Source organism: Poromitra crassiceps (assembly GCF_964638095.1).
Source record: "Poromitra crassiceps genome assembly, chromosome: 19".
NCBI classification, from domain to species: domain Eukaryota; kingdom Metazoa; phylum Chordata; class Actinopteri; order Beryciformes; family Melamphaidae; genus Poromitra; species Poromitra crassiceps.
The window spans coordinates 17,647,047-17,664,214 of record NC_139646.1 but is presented as its reverse complement, the minus strand read 5'-3'; the positions used below and the strand labels follow the sequence as shown (position 1 = coordinate 17,664,214).

The following is a 17,168-nucleotide window of genomic DNA, read 5'->3' as shown; positions in this document are numbered from 1 at the left end:
AAGAGTACTCCCGCTGAGCTCTCTGAAGTATGAAATGAAGTCAGTGTTGCTGCTTGCTTGAAAATATGGAGATGCAGCCACAGCAGGAGGGCGGCACTGCCGTCGCACTGTTGCTCCACCCCCCAAGAGGTCTTCTCTGGAAAGTCCTTCTCATCGATGTACGATGGGGGGGTGCTTACTAGGGGTGTCACAATATATCGTCCCACAAAATTTCGCGATAGTAAAACGTCACGATATGTATCGTTGAGATGAAATCTCATATCGTGAATTTTTTTTTTTTTTTTTTTTTTTTTTTTTCAAAAATAGACAAAGAAACGTCTTTGTTTGTTGAAGTTCAATGTGTGGAAAGTAGTTCAGTTGAACAAGTCTCTGAAGAGACACATGAGAAGTTATACAGGAGAGAAACCATTCAATTGAGTTTCTGGCAAAACTGTTTACTTGACAGGAAAAACTGAAGATGCATAAAAAATAGACTAAGAAAAGTCTTGTTGTTTGAGTTTGAAGAAAAACTGAAGATGCATAATGAGAATTTATACTGCTGAGAAACCTTTTAGTTCAAAGTAAATCTAAGTGACGGTGTAACTCATTCTATTTCAAGATAAGCCTTATCTCCAATCTCATGTTTTTTCTAGTTGTTATTGTAATAACAATTTCCCACAACAGCATGTTTTGTATTTGTGCATTTCAAATAAAATACTACTTTTCCAGTCATATATTGTCATTATTCAAGTTTAAAAAAATATTGTTAAAATCGTATCGTATCGTATCGTTATCGTGAACCCAGTATCGTGATACGTATCGTATCGTGAACTGAGTGTATCGTGACACCCCTAGTGCTTACAGTATACAGTAGCTGACATACATACAATACATGATGGTGACCTCTACCCTACTGCTGCAGGAAGGATTACATTTGAATGTGACATAAGAAGCCAGCCTCGGCCCTCAGAATGAAAACAAATGGTTTGGCACACACCTTGCTACCGGCAACATTCCACAGGTGCCAATGTGTAACTTATATTCAAAGACTACATGGATGTACAGTAGTAGCCATGTAAAAGGTAGGATTTATAGCAAAAATACAATGTGTAGTGTGCAAGAGTTGAAGTTACAGTATTTTATTTAACCCACTAGTCCCTTCATCTTTTGATTAAGAATATTGCTTTTTGTGAGTGAGATCTGACCAGGAAGGCAAGAAGAATATGTACATGAAAGTTGCAGAGAAACAATGTAGAACAAGGAGCATGCTTAGCCTGGAAAACCAGCCGGTCACGTGAACTCATATTTCATGTCGTTCTTCGTTCCCGTCTGGCCTGAAGCTTTCACAACAGTCTTTGCAGTGGGCGGAAGTTGGGCGGGTGTACTTGCCTTGACAGACAACTCCTTCAGCCAATCAGCGTTGGATCCAGTCAAACCCAAATCCACTCGGGAGAACGGCAAAAACATATTTTCCGCCCCGAAACTGTGCTGTTGCATACTCCTGTACTTGTTTAATTGTTATTGAGTCTATTTCTGCAATAACTGCACTTTATGGCTGTTTAAACTAGACAAACATTGACAACATTACAGTACTCCTCGAGGTGGCCAGACAAGGAGGCGACCATTACTGTTTTGCTAGCGACGTTCTGATTGGCCGGTTACGATGTCAACTATGAAGCGGGTCGCTGATTGGCTCGTCGTCAGACGGTCCCGCAGAAGAACCAAATGAAATGTGAGAGTTTTTTTTTTTTTTTTTGAGTAGAGAATCTTTATTTATCCCCCTTGGGGCAATTCATGTGCAGCATAAAAAAAGTAATTTAAAAACATACAGACATGAAACAGTAAAAAATAGGGATGTCTTAAAACATAGTACATTTAAAAGGACACGAAACCATGTAAATTAAAACAAAAAGGGGGCATGAAGTAGGCTACTATTCAATTCAACAGTTCAGACAGCGAATAGCCTCCTATGTAGAGTTCACGTGACCGGCTGGTTTACCAGGCTAGAGCATACTAATAATACAATCCAAATCACATAAAGGTCAATGCAAAGCTATGACTTTTGGCAAATGTGCTAAACATCAGTGCTCATCTTTGCCATTCCTTGACAAGTTCATCCAAAGAGATTGATATGATGTAACCTGATGTTGGCATTCATCACTCATGTAGTTAAGAAGTGATTTTGCACACCTCTATCAAAGGCAGGAAAACACAAGTCCAGACTTGAGAGCTTCTATATGATTAAGCTGTAGTAACTAGTCAACAAAATGTCTATTAAAGTACCCCATTCACACATTCACAACTCTCTCATTGCGGGCATCTGGGTAGTGCAGCGGTAGATTCCCTGCCCTACCAACACGAGGGTCACAGGTTCGGGCCCCCGTGTTACCTTCAGCCTAGTCTGATGATGTCCATACAGGCACAATTGGCCATGTCTGCAGGTGGGAAGCCGTATTATGGGTATGGCTCCTGGTCGCTGCGCTAGCGCCTCCTCTGGTTGTTCAGGGGGGAGGGGAACTGGGGGGAATAGCGTGACCCTCCCATGTGCTACTGTACATCCTGCCGGTGAAACTCCTTGCTGTCAGATGGAAAGAAGCGGCAGCCAAACTGCACATGTATCGGAGGAAGCATGTGCTAGTCTACAACTCTCCCCAGATCGGCGGAAGGGGAGGAGCAACGACCGGATCAGCAGGGGGAATTGGCCAAGTACAATTGGGGAGAAAAAAAGGAGGGGGGGGGGGGGGGGTGGGTCCAAAAAAACTTGATAAGAAAAAGCACTCTCATTGCTATTTTAAAAATGACCCCCTTCCCTCCTCTTCTAGGTTATGACGTCTCCAGCAGCCACAGCGCCTTGGGCCAGGAGAGCTGGGGAGGGAGGAGGCTACTGCAGGAGATGGACAACAGCAGCAGTCTGGAGGAGGTGGAGGAGGAGGAGGAGGAGGAGGGACCTAAGAACTGCACGGCTCCAGGTAAGACCCAAACCAGACCAGACGAGCTGAAAGAAAGAGGACCCCAGTGTTCTTCTCCTCCTTCCACAAAGAGAGAGATGGGCAGAAAAAGAAGTAAAGAAAGAGGGAGAGACAAAGGATCGCCCCACATCCTCTGTCTTCCCATTTTTCCTGGTCCCCCCGTTTCCCATCATAATGTGTGTGTGGGGGGGGGGGGGGGTAACCCAGATTACAGGGGTCACATGGTTTTCCCATGAGCACAGGCTACAGCAGTGTTCTGGCTGCCTCAGCGATTTCCCCACTTGGTCTCCATCACATTTTTTAGGATCCTGCAGGTTTCTCTCTCCCTCCGTCTACCTGTCTTCCTCCTTCTTCTCTAGCTCTTCCTCTATCTCTCCCTTTCCTTCTCTCTATCCCCCCCCCCCCCCATGGTGTCCACATCTCTGAAAAAATCCCTGTTTCCATGGCGACCTTTTATCTTATCATCAACGAGCGACTTCTGTTTGAGGTGCTCAAGGATATTGTGTGCGGACGCTGAAGGCGTTTTGTAAGGACTTACTTTGTTAGCTTCTTGTGCAGGATTTGTATAATATGTAAATCTGCTATTTAAAACCACCCAAGGAGGTTGTAAAGCAGCCAGAGGGACTGGAACAGGTGACATTTAGGTCAGTGACTCAACTTCTTTCACATCAAGGACCCCTCATTTAGTCCACATTAGGGCCACGGACCTCCCATTTGATGAGATCTGTATCTCTGACCCAAATCTGAGAATATTATTTAATGTTAGATATCATTTTGTCCAGAATTCCATGACTATCTGTATTGTATTGCCATTCTTTTACATTCTCTACTGAACTGAAATAATGGTGAAGTGTAAAGACCATAATGGCTTTGGAGGTGTGTTGCTGAAGGATTCTGGGGATTTAATTCATCAATTTGCTGGGGACCCCGTGGAACACTCTCAAGTCCCCATGGTAGTCCCTGGACCACACGTTGAGAACCACTGATTTAGGTAACCCTGAAATTTAAAATCCATTCACATTCATTTAAAGCCGTGGCCAGCAGTGTCACACAGCCGGATTCTCATTGGACCAATCCTTACGCATGCATGGATTGGACTCTCATCACCAGCCTCGTCTGGCCTATCTTTGATGTTCCGCTGCACTCTTGCTATTTTTAGAGAGATGGAAGGAAATGTGATGTTGAATCCTGTTCTAATTGATGTGTAGGGGACTGGGAGGGGCTCAGGAGATAGTGGAGGAGGGGGGGGGGGGGGAGTAGAGGGGGAGCCTGTCTGCTGCAGATCACACTGACGTCTGTCGTCTTACCTAGAGCAGGAGATGATTGGCCTCCTGATGGAGGGAGGGCCGGCTCTCTCGTGAGCTCATTAAGCAAAATGGCCGTCATCAATCTCCTCGCTCACCCTCCCAAGGTCGCTGCTGTCATCTATAAAGGGAGGCGAGGTCAAAGTTCAACTCATTCTCCTCTCTTGCCTGTTATAGCTGCTCTTTCTCTCCTCTCCTTCCACGGCCACGGCTACATTTACAGCACTTACTCTGGAGGATTGCTAGGTTTTTGCTAAATAACCTCTATTTTAGAAAAGACTTGTCCTGTTCCGGTCATTTCTGCTTCTTGTCCCCGCCCAGTGTGAGACGCACGTAGCTGCTTGTCCCCGCCCAGTGTGAGACGCACGTAGCTTCTTGTCCCCGTCCAGTGTGAGACGCATGTAGCTGCCCTTGTGGGGAGTATAGTGAATCATGTTTGATCTGACCTTTGAGAGACGCTGTGTACTTTAACAAGGTGGTGGATGTGGGCGTCCGGGTAGTGCAGCGGTATTCCCTGCCTACCAACACGAGGGTCGCCGGTTCGAGTCCCCGTGTTGCCTCCGGCATCCATACAGGCACAATTGGTTGTGTCTGCGGGTGGAAAGCCGGATTAATGGTGTGTGTCCTGGTCGCTGCACTAGTGCCTCGGCCTCCTCTGGTCGGTCGGGGCGCCTGTTTAGGCGGGAGGGGAACTGGCGGGAATAGCGTGATCCTCCCATGCGCTACGTCCTGCCGTTGAAACTCTTTTCTGTCAGGTGAAAAGAAGCGGATGCTAGCGGCACATTTATCGGAGGAAGCATGTGCTAGTCTACAACTCTCCCCAGAGGGGGCGGAGCAACGACTGGGACAGCAGGGGGAATTGGCCAAGTACAATAGAGCACCGCAGGAATGAATCCAGAAGTAGCATGTTGGAGCTTCACTTAAACGCATAAAATAAGGTCTGTGGTCATTTGTGTTCAGCAGGATAATCTTCACAAACGTGAATCACTTTTATGACTTTTGAAACGTCAATGCATTTTTTTAACGTGATTTTCAGAAAACACTTCAAAAGACAACACTTCAAAAGTGATTCACGTTCATGAAGATTATCCTGCTGAACACAAATTACCACTCCCATAAACTTTTGTTAACCACAGACCTTATTTTAATCCCCATTCTAAAACCCCATTCACTTTTCCCCGTAAGCTCCAACATCTATGACGTCTCAGACTACAAAACTTCTGACTACAGAAGTTTTGTGTGTGTGTGTGTGTGTGTGTGTGTGTGTGTGTGTGTGTGTGTGCTAGTGTGTGTGTGCTATAGAGTGAGAGCAGGTGCATTTGGACGTGTTGCTGCGTGTCTATTACCTGACGCTGCCAGATGGTTTGTCTTTCACATAGCCATCTGGGAACGAGTCGCTCGGGAAACCGTTTCAAAGTGCAGGCTCTTTCAAAAAAATACCTGGCAGGTGATTGGATGAACCATCTGTCCATCACGTCTATCACGGGGCTCGCTCTCGCTGGCGTCACACCTAAACCCCGCCCGTAGCTGCCTCATAGGATGCTGATTGGTGAGAACCACTGGTGGTTCAGATTCACACCAATAGATTGGAGCGTGGCAACATGGATTTGCCGTGTGATTGTGATCTCATGATCTCATGCAAATCCAGCTGCCTCGCAAGGTTAGTGCGTCTACGTGATCAAGGAGTAGTGGCTGGAGGAGAGGGGGACACTAAGACAACCATTACATCTAATACATTTATAGTAATAGGCTAAAACCAGTGGTAATACTGAGTGAGTGAGCGTGAGCATTTATTAGATGACTAGTTTGGTACAGACATGTCGGCTACTCGCCACATGGCCGACAGCCGTCTGGGATCAGATTTACTAGCCAAACGCAAAATCTACTCGTCATTGGCGGTTGGCTAGTGTTAATGTTGGACCCTGGAGGGGGCGCAATTTTGTATGAGCAGGCAGGCACATAATAATAATAATAATAATACATTTATCTTATATAGCGCTTTTCTAAATACTCAAAGTCGCTTTACAGAAAACACAGAAATAAATACTTTAATTTGGAAACATTCATGAAAATGTGGGGACAGTAGGTAGAGTGGAGTGAGGTTAGGAGGAGAAGGCGAGGTTGAAGAGGTGGGTCTTGAGGGCCTGTTTGAAGGAAGTTATGGACTGTGATTGACGGATGTGGCTGGGGAGAGTGTTCCAGAGGGTGGGTGCGGCAACTGAGAAGGCCCTGTCGCCCCAGGTCCGGAGCTTGGTCCTGGGGATCGTCAAGCAGTTGGTGTCTCCGGACCTGAAGCTGCGGGTACGGACGTGCATTCATACCTGCTCACGTGTGTGTGTGTGTGTGTGCGTGTGTGTGTGCGTGTGCGTGTGCGTGTGCGCGCGCGCGCGCGTGTGTGTGTGTGTGTGTGTGTGTGTGTGTGTGAGCCAGCCTCCATACATAGCTTGAGAGCTGTACTGTGAGCAGCAGAGGCTGGCTGTTGATGAGGAAGCATCCCAACGTGAGCTCTGCGTTTGGGGAGCATGCGGTGCTGCAGAGGCACTCACTGATTGCTCCCTGAAACTACAGGCCTGCTGTGCTACTGCCAGGAAGAAGAGAGAGAGAGAGAGAGAGAGAGAGAGAGAGACACAGAGAGAGAGAGAGAAAGACAGATAGAGAGAGAGAGAGAGAGAGAGAGAGAGAAATACCGATAGAGAGAGAGAAGTTCCTCATTTAGCTAATTTCTCCTCGCAGCCACACATGAAATAAAGCATCATCATACCCGTCATGACGTCTCCCTCCCTCATTCGAATAGACCCTTTTCACAGGGGCCATTTTGTGTCACAAAGGCAGGGTAAACACAGGTGCCAGCAAGACACTAATAAGCATTTCAAACTTCCACGATTGGAAGTTGGAAACCCTCATTAGTGTTTTGCTTGCACCTGTGTTTACCCTGCCTTTTCGACACAAAATGGCCCCCGTGAAAAGGGCCTGTCGTGAGGAGCCCGCTGCTTGTGTTGATTTCCTTCAGACACTAGTCCCCCGCCCCTCTTCCTCCATCGCTCTGTCATCTTCCAGCAGAGAAGGCACCGGCAGCAGCGTAACAGTTGACAGTAGTGACAGCCAGTGGCTCTTGGCCTGACTTTGTCCCTTCCACTCATTATTTCCTTGGCCTCTGCCTGCCTGAGGCTTACAAATGGCTGAAAATGCCAAAGAAACTGTTCACTGGTCAGGGAAAGAGGAGAGACACAGGTGGTGAGTGCACATACTGTATGTGTGCGTGCCTGTGCGCGCGCGCGCGCGTGTGTGTGCGCGCGTGCGTGCGCGTGTGTGTGTGCGTGTGTGTGCGTGCGTGCGTGTATGTGTGTGTGTGTGTGTGCGTGCGCGCACGTGCGTCTGTGCGCGTGTGTGTGTGTGTGTAGGTGGTGGGGTTGGATGTGTGTAGTTCATTGCAACCTAATACAAAAAGGGCCCCTCCGTCCTGCTCTTGACCTTCCATTCATGATGGAAAACAAGCGTTGTTCATTACGATGTCTTTTATTGTCCAAATCGAGTGTCCAAGGCCACATGGTGGTCCAATGGCCGCTGTTGTCCCACAACAACTGTGGAAGAGAAAACAGGAAAAATCCATTACATTTGGAGCCTGATATCAGACTGAATAGATCCTTTTCACGGGGGCCATTTTGTGTCGAAAAGGCAGGGTAAACACAGGTGCAAGTAAAACAATTAAACAGTGAAAGCCTCATTGGTGTTTTGCTTGCACCTGTGTTTACCATGCCTTTTCGACACAAAATGCCCCCCGTGAAAAGGGTCTATTGTCAACTCGTTACACTCCATTTCCTCTTCAGTCTGACATTGCCTCCACTCTAATCGATTTCCGTGGGGTCCATTTTTCCTAACCAATCACTAGAGACCAACGTATCCTCCTGAATATAATCCAGCATAAAACATCTCCCCTTTGAATAACTGCCTTCAAAGCATTTCGAGGTAATTGGCACTTTTAATTGATTTTAAACAGCCTTGTTTGCAGTGTCTACGTCGTCTATAGCGCCCGTTATTGAACATGAGAAACCGCTGTTGCATGTCACGATGCCAGACCAGAAGCAGTCAACCCGGAGGAGTGGGCGGAGTCAAAGGTCTGGACGCAGGCAATTACAACAACATAAAGATTCTAAATGGCCCCTAGCTTACTTCCTGTTGCAGTGTTTGCTAATACAATAGCTGGCAGGAAATAAGCTAGGTTTCAAATTAAGCAATAAGCCCCAAGAGATTTTACAACGGCTAAGAGGTGTTGTAAAATCACTGTAAACCACAGCCTCGCACAATTCCATGCAAAGCGTCTGTGCTCTATTGCTGGAGAAATACATCCATGCTACCACACCCAAGCACCCACGCACTGTCTCTCTCTCCCACTCTCTCTCCCTTTCATACAAATATTCACACAGGCACCCACAGTCCCACTGTCTCTCTCCCACTCTCTCTCCCTTTCATACAAATATTCACACAGGCACCCACAGTCCTGGTGCATCCTCTTCTCAACCTGCAGGGGGGCGTTGTGTACAGTAGCGGCTGGCTGTGTGATTAGACAGGGGGGGGCCCCCGCACACCTGACCGCGTCCTCCTCCAGGGATCTCTCCCCAGAGGCAGTCCTCCTCCAGGGGACCCCCGCACACGTGACTGCGTCCTCCTCCAGGGGTCTCTACCCAGAGGCTGTCCTCCCCCAGGGGACCCCCGCACACGTGACTGCGTCCTCCTCCAGGGGTCTCTCCCCAGAGGCTGTCCTCCGTTATTAAAGAGTCCCCCCTCTCCGCTCGGCTCGGCTCCGACGCAATACACTCCATTTGGAGGGTGGTATGACTTAATCAGGGCTTCCCTGTGAAGGATGCGTGTGTGTGTGTGTGTGTGTGTGTGTGCGTGTGTGTGTGTGTGTGTGTGTGTGTGTGTGTGTGTGTGTGTGTGTGTGTGTGTGTGTGCGTGCGTGCGTGCGCGCGCACGTGTGTGTGTGTGTGCATGCAAGTGAAACCATTAGTTGGGTAGCCTCGTTAAGAATATTGATTAATGGGAGCACACTGGCCCAGGTTTCTGAAGCATGTAGGTGTGTGTGTGTGTGTGTGTGTGTGTGTGTGTGTGTGTGCGCATGCAGGATTGCTTGTGTGTGTGTTTGTTTGTGTATTTGTGTGTGCATGTTTGCTTGTGCAATGTGCGTGTGCTTGACCCAGTTCATGTGGGCGGATCCCTGGCACCTTGTCTCCACGTGGAGGAGGCAAGTTAGCAAGCGGAGATTACGCCTGGTCTGTCGCCACGGTACAGCTGACGAATTAATCAAATGAGAAAATAAACGATCACTCCTTTAATACCTCGGCCATAGCCCTCCTCCGCTAATCAAATGCTAAATTGACCCGGGGCGTCCCCGGAATGATTTCCTCTGAGAAATCAATTCTGCGATATTACAATATTAGCTGTGAGTGGGCCGCTCGCTGCCTTCCCACACACAATGGCAACAACAGTAGTATTAACAGTTGCAGATGGCGTTAAAGTCGTTTCATAACTGCCTAGCATGCAGATTGCCCAAGTCATCTCGTCGGGTTATTGCAAGAGCAGGAGCCCCGTCCTCGCGGGAATAAGACCGATCCATCACGGCAATTAGCTCAGCTAGTCTAAGTTCTCTCTCTCTTCTGCTGGGAAGCTGTCCATCTGTTCTCCTGCTGTCTGCTGCTGGCTGCATTTCTACCTCCTTCTAGTTTTCCCTGATTTCCTTGCTCATTCTCCATCTCTCTCTCTCCATCTCTCGCTCTCTCCATCTCTCTCTCTCTCTTCATCTCTCTCTCTCTCTTCATCTCTCTCTCTCTCTTCATCTCTCTCTCTCTCCATCTCTCTCTCTCTCTTCATCTCTCTCTCTCTCCATCTCTCCATCTCTCGCTCTCTCTTCATCTCTCTCTCTCCATCTCTCTCTCTCTCCATCTCTCGCTCTCTCTTCATCTCTCTCTCTCCATCTCTCTCTCTCTCCATCTCTCTCTCTCCATCTCTTGCTCTCTTCATCTCTCTCTCTCTCCATCTCTCTCTCTCCATCTCTTTCTCTCTTCATCTCTCTCTCTCTTCATCTCTCTCTCTCTTCAACCCTCTCTCTCTCCATCTCTCCGTCTCTCTCTCCATCTCTCTCCATCTCTCTCTCTCTCTCTCTCTCTACCTCCATATGTCCTCCCTTATCCCTATCTCCCACATGGAGGAAATGCCTCCCAGTTGGCCAGGTCGTTTGCCAGCAGCAGAAGTGGATCCACACACCTTTAAAGATTCATCCATGCTGGCATGACTGAGAGTGATGTCGCGGGCGGCTGCGTGCCACAAACAGCTTCCTCTCTCCCGAGAGGGTGAAGCGGTGTACAGACTCCCACGCTACATGGAGTGTTTCTCACTACGGCATATGCTGAGTTTATAGGCAACACGTCACACACCTATCACACCTTTCCTATCATCCGTACCCCCAATTCTCTCATTCTCTCACCTGTTTCCTTTCCTTTGTCTCCATCTGTGGCCAATTTGCATTTAGCTTTTGTGTGATTTGGATTGTAGTATTGCTTGTATACGTTGTTCTCCGTTGTTTATCTGCAACCTTTTTGATATATTTCTTTCTTTTTCTTTTCCAACACAGGAAAAGAAAGAAAAAAAATACACCAGCCGGGCGAGCTATCCGCCACCCCTTAACCTCAGTCACTTTGTCATTCTTAACCTCGTCAAAGTAGGCCAAAAACAGGTCCCAGATAGTTGAGAACCTTTTGAGCGAGTTGGTTCTCAGGGGACCTGAGTATCTCCATCTGTATAACAGAGATCATGGTTTATCTGCAACCTTCATGTACAGCCTCTTCTTCTTCTTGTTTGCCAGATCTCACTTGAAAAGGAGAGCTTCTGAATCAAGAGGATATTAAGGGACTAGTTCTGACTAGTAGTCTGAAAGACCCTAAAGTCTGAATAAAATACTATCAATTCAAAAGCTCTGCTCTATAGACTGCCTAAAGCCTTGCCGTCATGAGATTGCCCATGGGACCTGAGGAAGTAAATTCTCCATTAATTTCCCCTTAGACGTTTCTTCAAATCCTTATTTATTTATTTATTTATTTATTTATTTATTTATTTATTTATTTATTTATTTATTTATTTATTTATTTATTTATTTATTTATTTATTTATTTGTTTGTTTGTTTATTTGTTCATTTATTTATTTATTTGTTTGTTTGTTTGTTTGTTTGTTTGTTTATTTGTTTATTTAGTTTTACTTGGACAAAATTTTCAGATTCAGCTATATTCAGAATCACGAGAGACCATAGAACATTTCTCTCGGACCAAAACAAAACCTTTTTGTTTTTTAGCTGAACCCCTTGTTTTGACCAAGTACAGTACCGTAATTTAAAACGTCAATGGGAAAATGAATGGAGAATAAAATCCCCTGTAGGTCCCATCATGCCCCTTCTCACAGTATACCTCCCCTATTAACCCCTGTAGGTCCCATCATGCCCCTTCTCACAGTATACCTCCCCTATTAAGCCCTGTGGGGGGGGGGTTTGATAGCAGAACTCAATAAAGGATTATAGCGTTTATCTGGGTTCACGTTGTTGGTTTATTTCATGGTGAGAGCATGTCTTCGTCATGTTCTGTTAACTGTTATTTCAACCTTGGTTGAACACCTAAAGGAGAATGTGAATGTGGTAAACTAAGGAAGGATGGCAGGCAGGTAGGTATGATGTTTTCTGTGTGAAGAGCAGCACTCAGTCTGTTGAAGGCAGTTACTCAGCTTTGCCTTTGTATGAGTAAGCCAGCCTAGCCTACACATTAGCGCAGCGTGCTGTGCTGCATAAAGGTTAGGATGCAGGGAACGCGCGCGTTGATGTTGCTTTATGGATGAGAATATTTCACTCTGTCAGATTGCATCATACCATTACCTGAGGATTCACACGGAGGAGCTCAGTGGCTGGGAAGCTTTGATGATGACTGACAGATCCACAGTTCCCAAGTGCTCGAGACAATGGGTTTCAGGGGGTCTTCAGGGAACAGCTGCTGTACATCCTTTATCAACTATTGTGCCACTGCTTCAGGTTAAAATGCTCTTTTCTGCGATAGTAAATAGCACTGTATGTATATACACACTACAGTAATAGAAATCTATCACTGGTTGACGTGACGCAGCATAAGGAAAAATGATTTTGAGAGCATGGCTTACTAAACCAGACTCATAGTTTTCACTACTGAGTGCTGAGATTGTTAAATCATGGTGCAAATTTCCACATTGACTTTTATAGTACTAGGTGACCCCCCAGGGCTCCGCAGTATACCGACTCTTTCTTCTGTAATATTTCCCCACATAGACTTACCAGTGTACTTACTTGGTATAACTCCAAAAACACTTACATGGTCAATTTAAATCACACACAAAATTGAGGTGGAAAAACATTCCAAATAGCCAGCCAGCCACACTGAAAACTCTCTAAAAGAAACCGAAGTTTACATGGGCACAGGTTGCAGCAAAAGAGGCGTCTACCTCAGTTCACCTGGCGCTTATAGTGACATTAAATGCACGTGCACAGGTCAACACAGACCCTGTCAACACTTTTCAAACTGCACAGTCCAAATATAGAGGCCAGTAAAAAACAGTTAAGTAATGAAAATGACGTGTTAACTGTATGGGTACTTTCATATAGTTACATAGTTAAAGATTGTCTCATGATCCAGTAGTTTTGACACCAGAACAGTGACAGCAGTGACCCCCCTTTATTTTGTTGTACATATTTTGTGGTGTTACAGGCTGAATTCAAATGGATGGATTGCATATTTAGTGAAAACATTTATTATTATTAGTATTATTAATAATACTAATAATAATTTCAATGTATTGAAAATTGCTATTCTAATTCTAATTTTCTGCCATTCTCCCTTTGTTCAAGTTGGCTGGGGAGCAGCTGTGAGTACCTAACTGATACTTGGGGCCCTCAAGGACTTTCACCTTCTTGTTCTTGGTGTTGACTGTATGCTGAGTGTCTGTGTTCTGTTGGAATATGAATTGCCAGAGCAGTCGAAGGTCTTTGGCACCTTGAAGCAGGTCCTCCTCTAGAATTTGCCTTTTACAGTATTTAGCTTCATTCATTATTCCCTCTACTCTTACAAGATTCCCAGGCCCTTCCACTGAAAAGCACCATGCAGCATGATGCTGCCACCATGCTTCACACAGCGATTATGTTTGATGGTTTCCAGTAGACCTCGTGCTTTGCATCACAGCCGAAGACTTCAACAATTTTGGTTTCATCAGACCACAGAGTCTTTACCCTCATGGGGACGGGACAAAAATGCACACAAATGTAGAACTACAACACCATGAACAGCACTGAGCAGCAGACATGATGAACATGAAAATAGTCCACTCCTTGTTGATTCTAATAGAGCTGGAGACGATGTTTCCCCAAGGAGTGGAGTCTCCTCAGCAAATGGTCCTTCCACTCCGTGTTGCCAGATCTCGCTAGAGAAACAAGCAGCGCAGGGGTCTGAGGCCCGAAGACTGTTGCAACATTCCTTCCACTCATCCCTGCATTTCTTAGTCAGATCCTTTTCAAAACTGAATCCCAAAAGCTGAATTCTAAACTAGAAAGTTGAATTAATTTGTACCCATTTGTAAATCGCAATGTGAGTTATTTTGTGTAGATTAGTGACAAAAATCCTTATTAAATCCATTTTGAATTCAGACTGAAGGCACAGTATTTTCTCCTAATGCCTCTTTGATGGATGAGAGGAGGCCAGAGGAAGCTTTGTACATGTCTTATTAGTGTCTTCCCTCACAGCTTTGCAGTTTTGCAAGGTTAGCTTCTTCTGCGCCCGAGAGCCTTGTCACTTTGATTGACCTTTGCTAATATGCTATTGGATGTAACAATGGCAACGTGCCACTGGATGTGACTGGATGTGGCACGTCACTTTGGGAACCTCTTCTAACTTGTTATTGAGCAGAAGGTGAAGGGTTTCTGCGGTCACCACCCGCTATCCAACACACTTCAGTATTGATGGGACCTCATCCACTTTTATCGGGTGGAGAGATTGTGGCCCGGCTTTTTGCGAGTCATCTTTTTTCGAGGGAGCATTTTCTCACTGGGGAAAGATATTTTAAAGATTCCACTAGCTAGAAACGCAGTATTCATAGTTTTTGGAAATTATTTTGTTTAAAAGGTGATACTAATTAGACACCCCCCACCAATTAAGCAAATGTTTGAGTTTGAATTGTCCCCATAGGTCTGTGCCTCCCTACTCTCATGTAGGGGTATTTGTTTTTCGAGCCTTTCTCTAACCTTTATTAATCCAGGGCAGGTTGACTGAACCTGCATGTTATTTTTCACCCATAGAGAGCCAGAGTGGAACGTCACTTCCTGCTTCAGCACTGTACCAGAGATTTTCATCCGCCATTTATTTTCCCATAGACATTTCGTAAAATGCTTATAAAAAAGAGTTTTACTGGTTCAAACCAAACGGTTGAGCTAACGCTATAATCGGGAGAGACCATAGAACATTTAACTCGGACCAAAAACAACAACAACATAGAAAAAATATTTTCTTCAAACCCACATTTTTTTTTACGTTTTCGTCCGAGTGAAATATTATGCGATCTCTCCTGTTTCTAAATATAGCTGTACCATTTGGTACAGCTATATTTAAGCTATATACAACGCCACCAGCGCTGAAACGCCATGTGCATTCATTAAAAGAGGAGCACGTCTAGCGCGTCCTTACATAGAGAATGAATTGCAGAAAGACGCTGGCAGCTCCAAAAACCCTTTAGGGTTTAGTGCACAGCCTACTGTGGCTAATGTTAATGGCTAGCTAGCTATGTTACATGGCAGTAAAACGCCACTAAATGAGCAAATTGATTTAACTTTTAACCATTTTAGAGTAACACTTTTTCCATACGGACCCCCAGCGTTGGTTAGTTGTTTATAACGTGACTATATTTATAACTTTTATAACGTACTCCAGTTTCCAGTTTATAATACGGGTCTGCAGCCAGAGTATAACAAAGGAAATGGCAAGCTGCAACAATAAGTCACGTTAAACCGGAATTGTACCCATTAATCCCAGAAAAATGTTCAACTATCTAAACCATCCACAATAGTAAATGTGAGGTTTTGTTATCACTCTCAGAATCAAAGAGTCCGGGGTGAACTACATAGAAGATGCAGAGAGACCAATTTATTTCTCAAAATAAATTAGACCAGAATGCAATGCAGCCACAAGACAATGACATGTTGTGGCTGCATTATACAATATAAGGGGAGCAACTCTAAAAAGTTTTGACCGGGAAAAACTTGCTCTCATCACTATCACTTTGACTCTCTCGTCCATCTCCACTTAAAACCCACAGCTGCAATGCAAACGAGTTCAGACCCATTCTCCCGGAGGTTGTCGAAAGCCATTTTGGGAAACGTAGGAAATCAATGACTGAAAATACATGTAGATGAGGCAGGTTGAGGGGAAACAAAAAAGGAAATGATATTCCGTAACAGTATAAGAGTATCCGAGGGTGAGATGTTCTTCCACGGCTCCTCAGCAGGAGTTTTCAAAGCATTTCCCGTTCATTATTCATGCAAATACTTTTCTCAGCCAGTCCACCTTTCACTCCCACTCCATCTTCTGTCACCTCTTGGCCTCCACCTCCCGGGGAACTCGCAGGAACATGAGTTGATGGTTTTATCCTGCCTTCTATCAATGGGAAGCTTCATGGGGAAAAGCTCCATCACACGTAGTACATTCATAAATAATGATGCAATCCTAATGCCAGGTTCCATCTGTTCATGTAACACATGTTATTTCTGACATAACATATGTGGAATCTGACATACAGTACATGTAAGTGGGACAGTGCTAGCATTGGGCCTGATGAAAGTTTTCCTCATTAAAGTGATTTGGCGCTGTTAGACACCATTGGTCTCTAGTTAGTGTTTTTAATGCAGTCCCCACTGAAAAGCACGGACTACAAAGCAGACAGGATCGCCATTAGTAGCATAAATATAATGTCATGAACAAGTGGGAATAAGATCTCGTACTCGAACCAAGAAAATGTCCCACTTTGAAGGGAGCCAGACTCATGATACGTACGCGTGCGTGCGTGCGTGCGTGCGTGCGTGCGTGTGTGTGTGTGTGTGTGCATGTGCATGAGTGTTTGTTGGGACATCGGCGTACGCGTGCTTTCGAACTGCGACAGAGAAAAGTGGGCAGGAGTCGGTAAATGTCACATTACTCAGCACGGTAAGCACACTCATGACATGCGATGTGTCACCCCGCATCATCGCCGCCCACTGAGCATGTGCAGAGGAGGCCCCCCCCCAGCCCTCCGCGCGCGCTCGGAACCCGCACGAGAGGCACACATGGATGAGCTTACACAGAACGCAGAGGGGGAGAAATGCAAGTTTAACTCATTCAGTGCCAGCCACTTTTGGAGAACGGATGCTCCCAGTGCCAGAGTTTTCAGAGCGTTTTCAGTGATTTCTCGAGGCCCACAGAATATTGTGTGATATTACTATGTAAACACCGAACACGCACAAGAACGAGCTGGCTCTATTGTATCATCAGCAAAAAAAAGTTTATTGATACCATTTTCCGTTCTTTAGTTATGAGCCGGAGAAGATAGGTTGTTTTCAGCGTTTTCAGGCTTTTCAAATTATTAGCTGAGATAATCCGCCTTTTGTGAAATGCAGCATTTCAAGCACATTCACTGAGTCTGAAGATAATATTTTCTGATGTAGTGACGTAGTTGTTGTGTGATGCCCTGCGTGCACCACCCCCCTCCCCCCCTCCCCCCGTAAACTCCTCCCCACACTGCACACAGCCTCACGCAACCATTATATTTTCGGAGGCACTCGTTTGTAGGGCTGTGCCGATTCACCTATCTCCCGATTCGATACTATCACGATAC

General features: G+C 45.7%; 1 protein-coding gene across 1 annotated transcript in view; it reads left to right on the top strand.

The window, feature by feature from the left end:
- LOC310794185 (sodium/potassium/calcium exchanger 3-like) overlaps positions 1–17,168 on the top strand; it is a gene marked incomplete at both ends in the record, with an annotated part of 62,797 nt that overhangs the window by 4,228 nt on the left and 41,401 nt on the right. Inside the window, one exon of the mRNA XM_083656118.1 lies at positions 2,802–2,948. Within this exon, the coding sequence (XP_083512244.1) occupies positions 2,802–2,948 (147 nt within the window). The remainder of the gene's footprint in view (positions 1–2,801; positions 2,949–17,168) is intronic.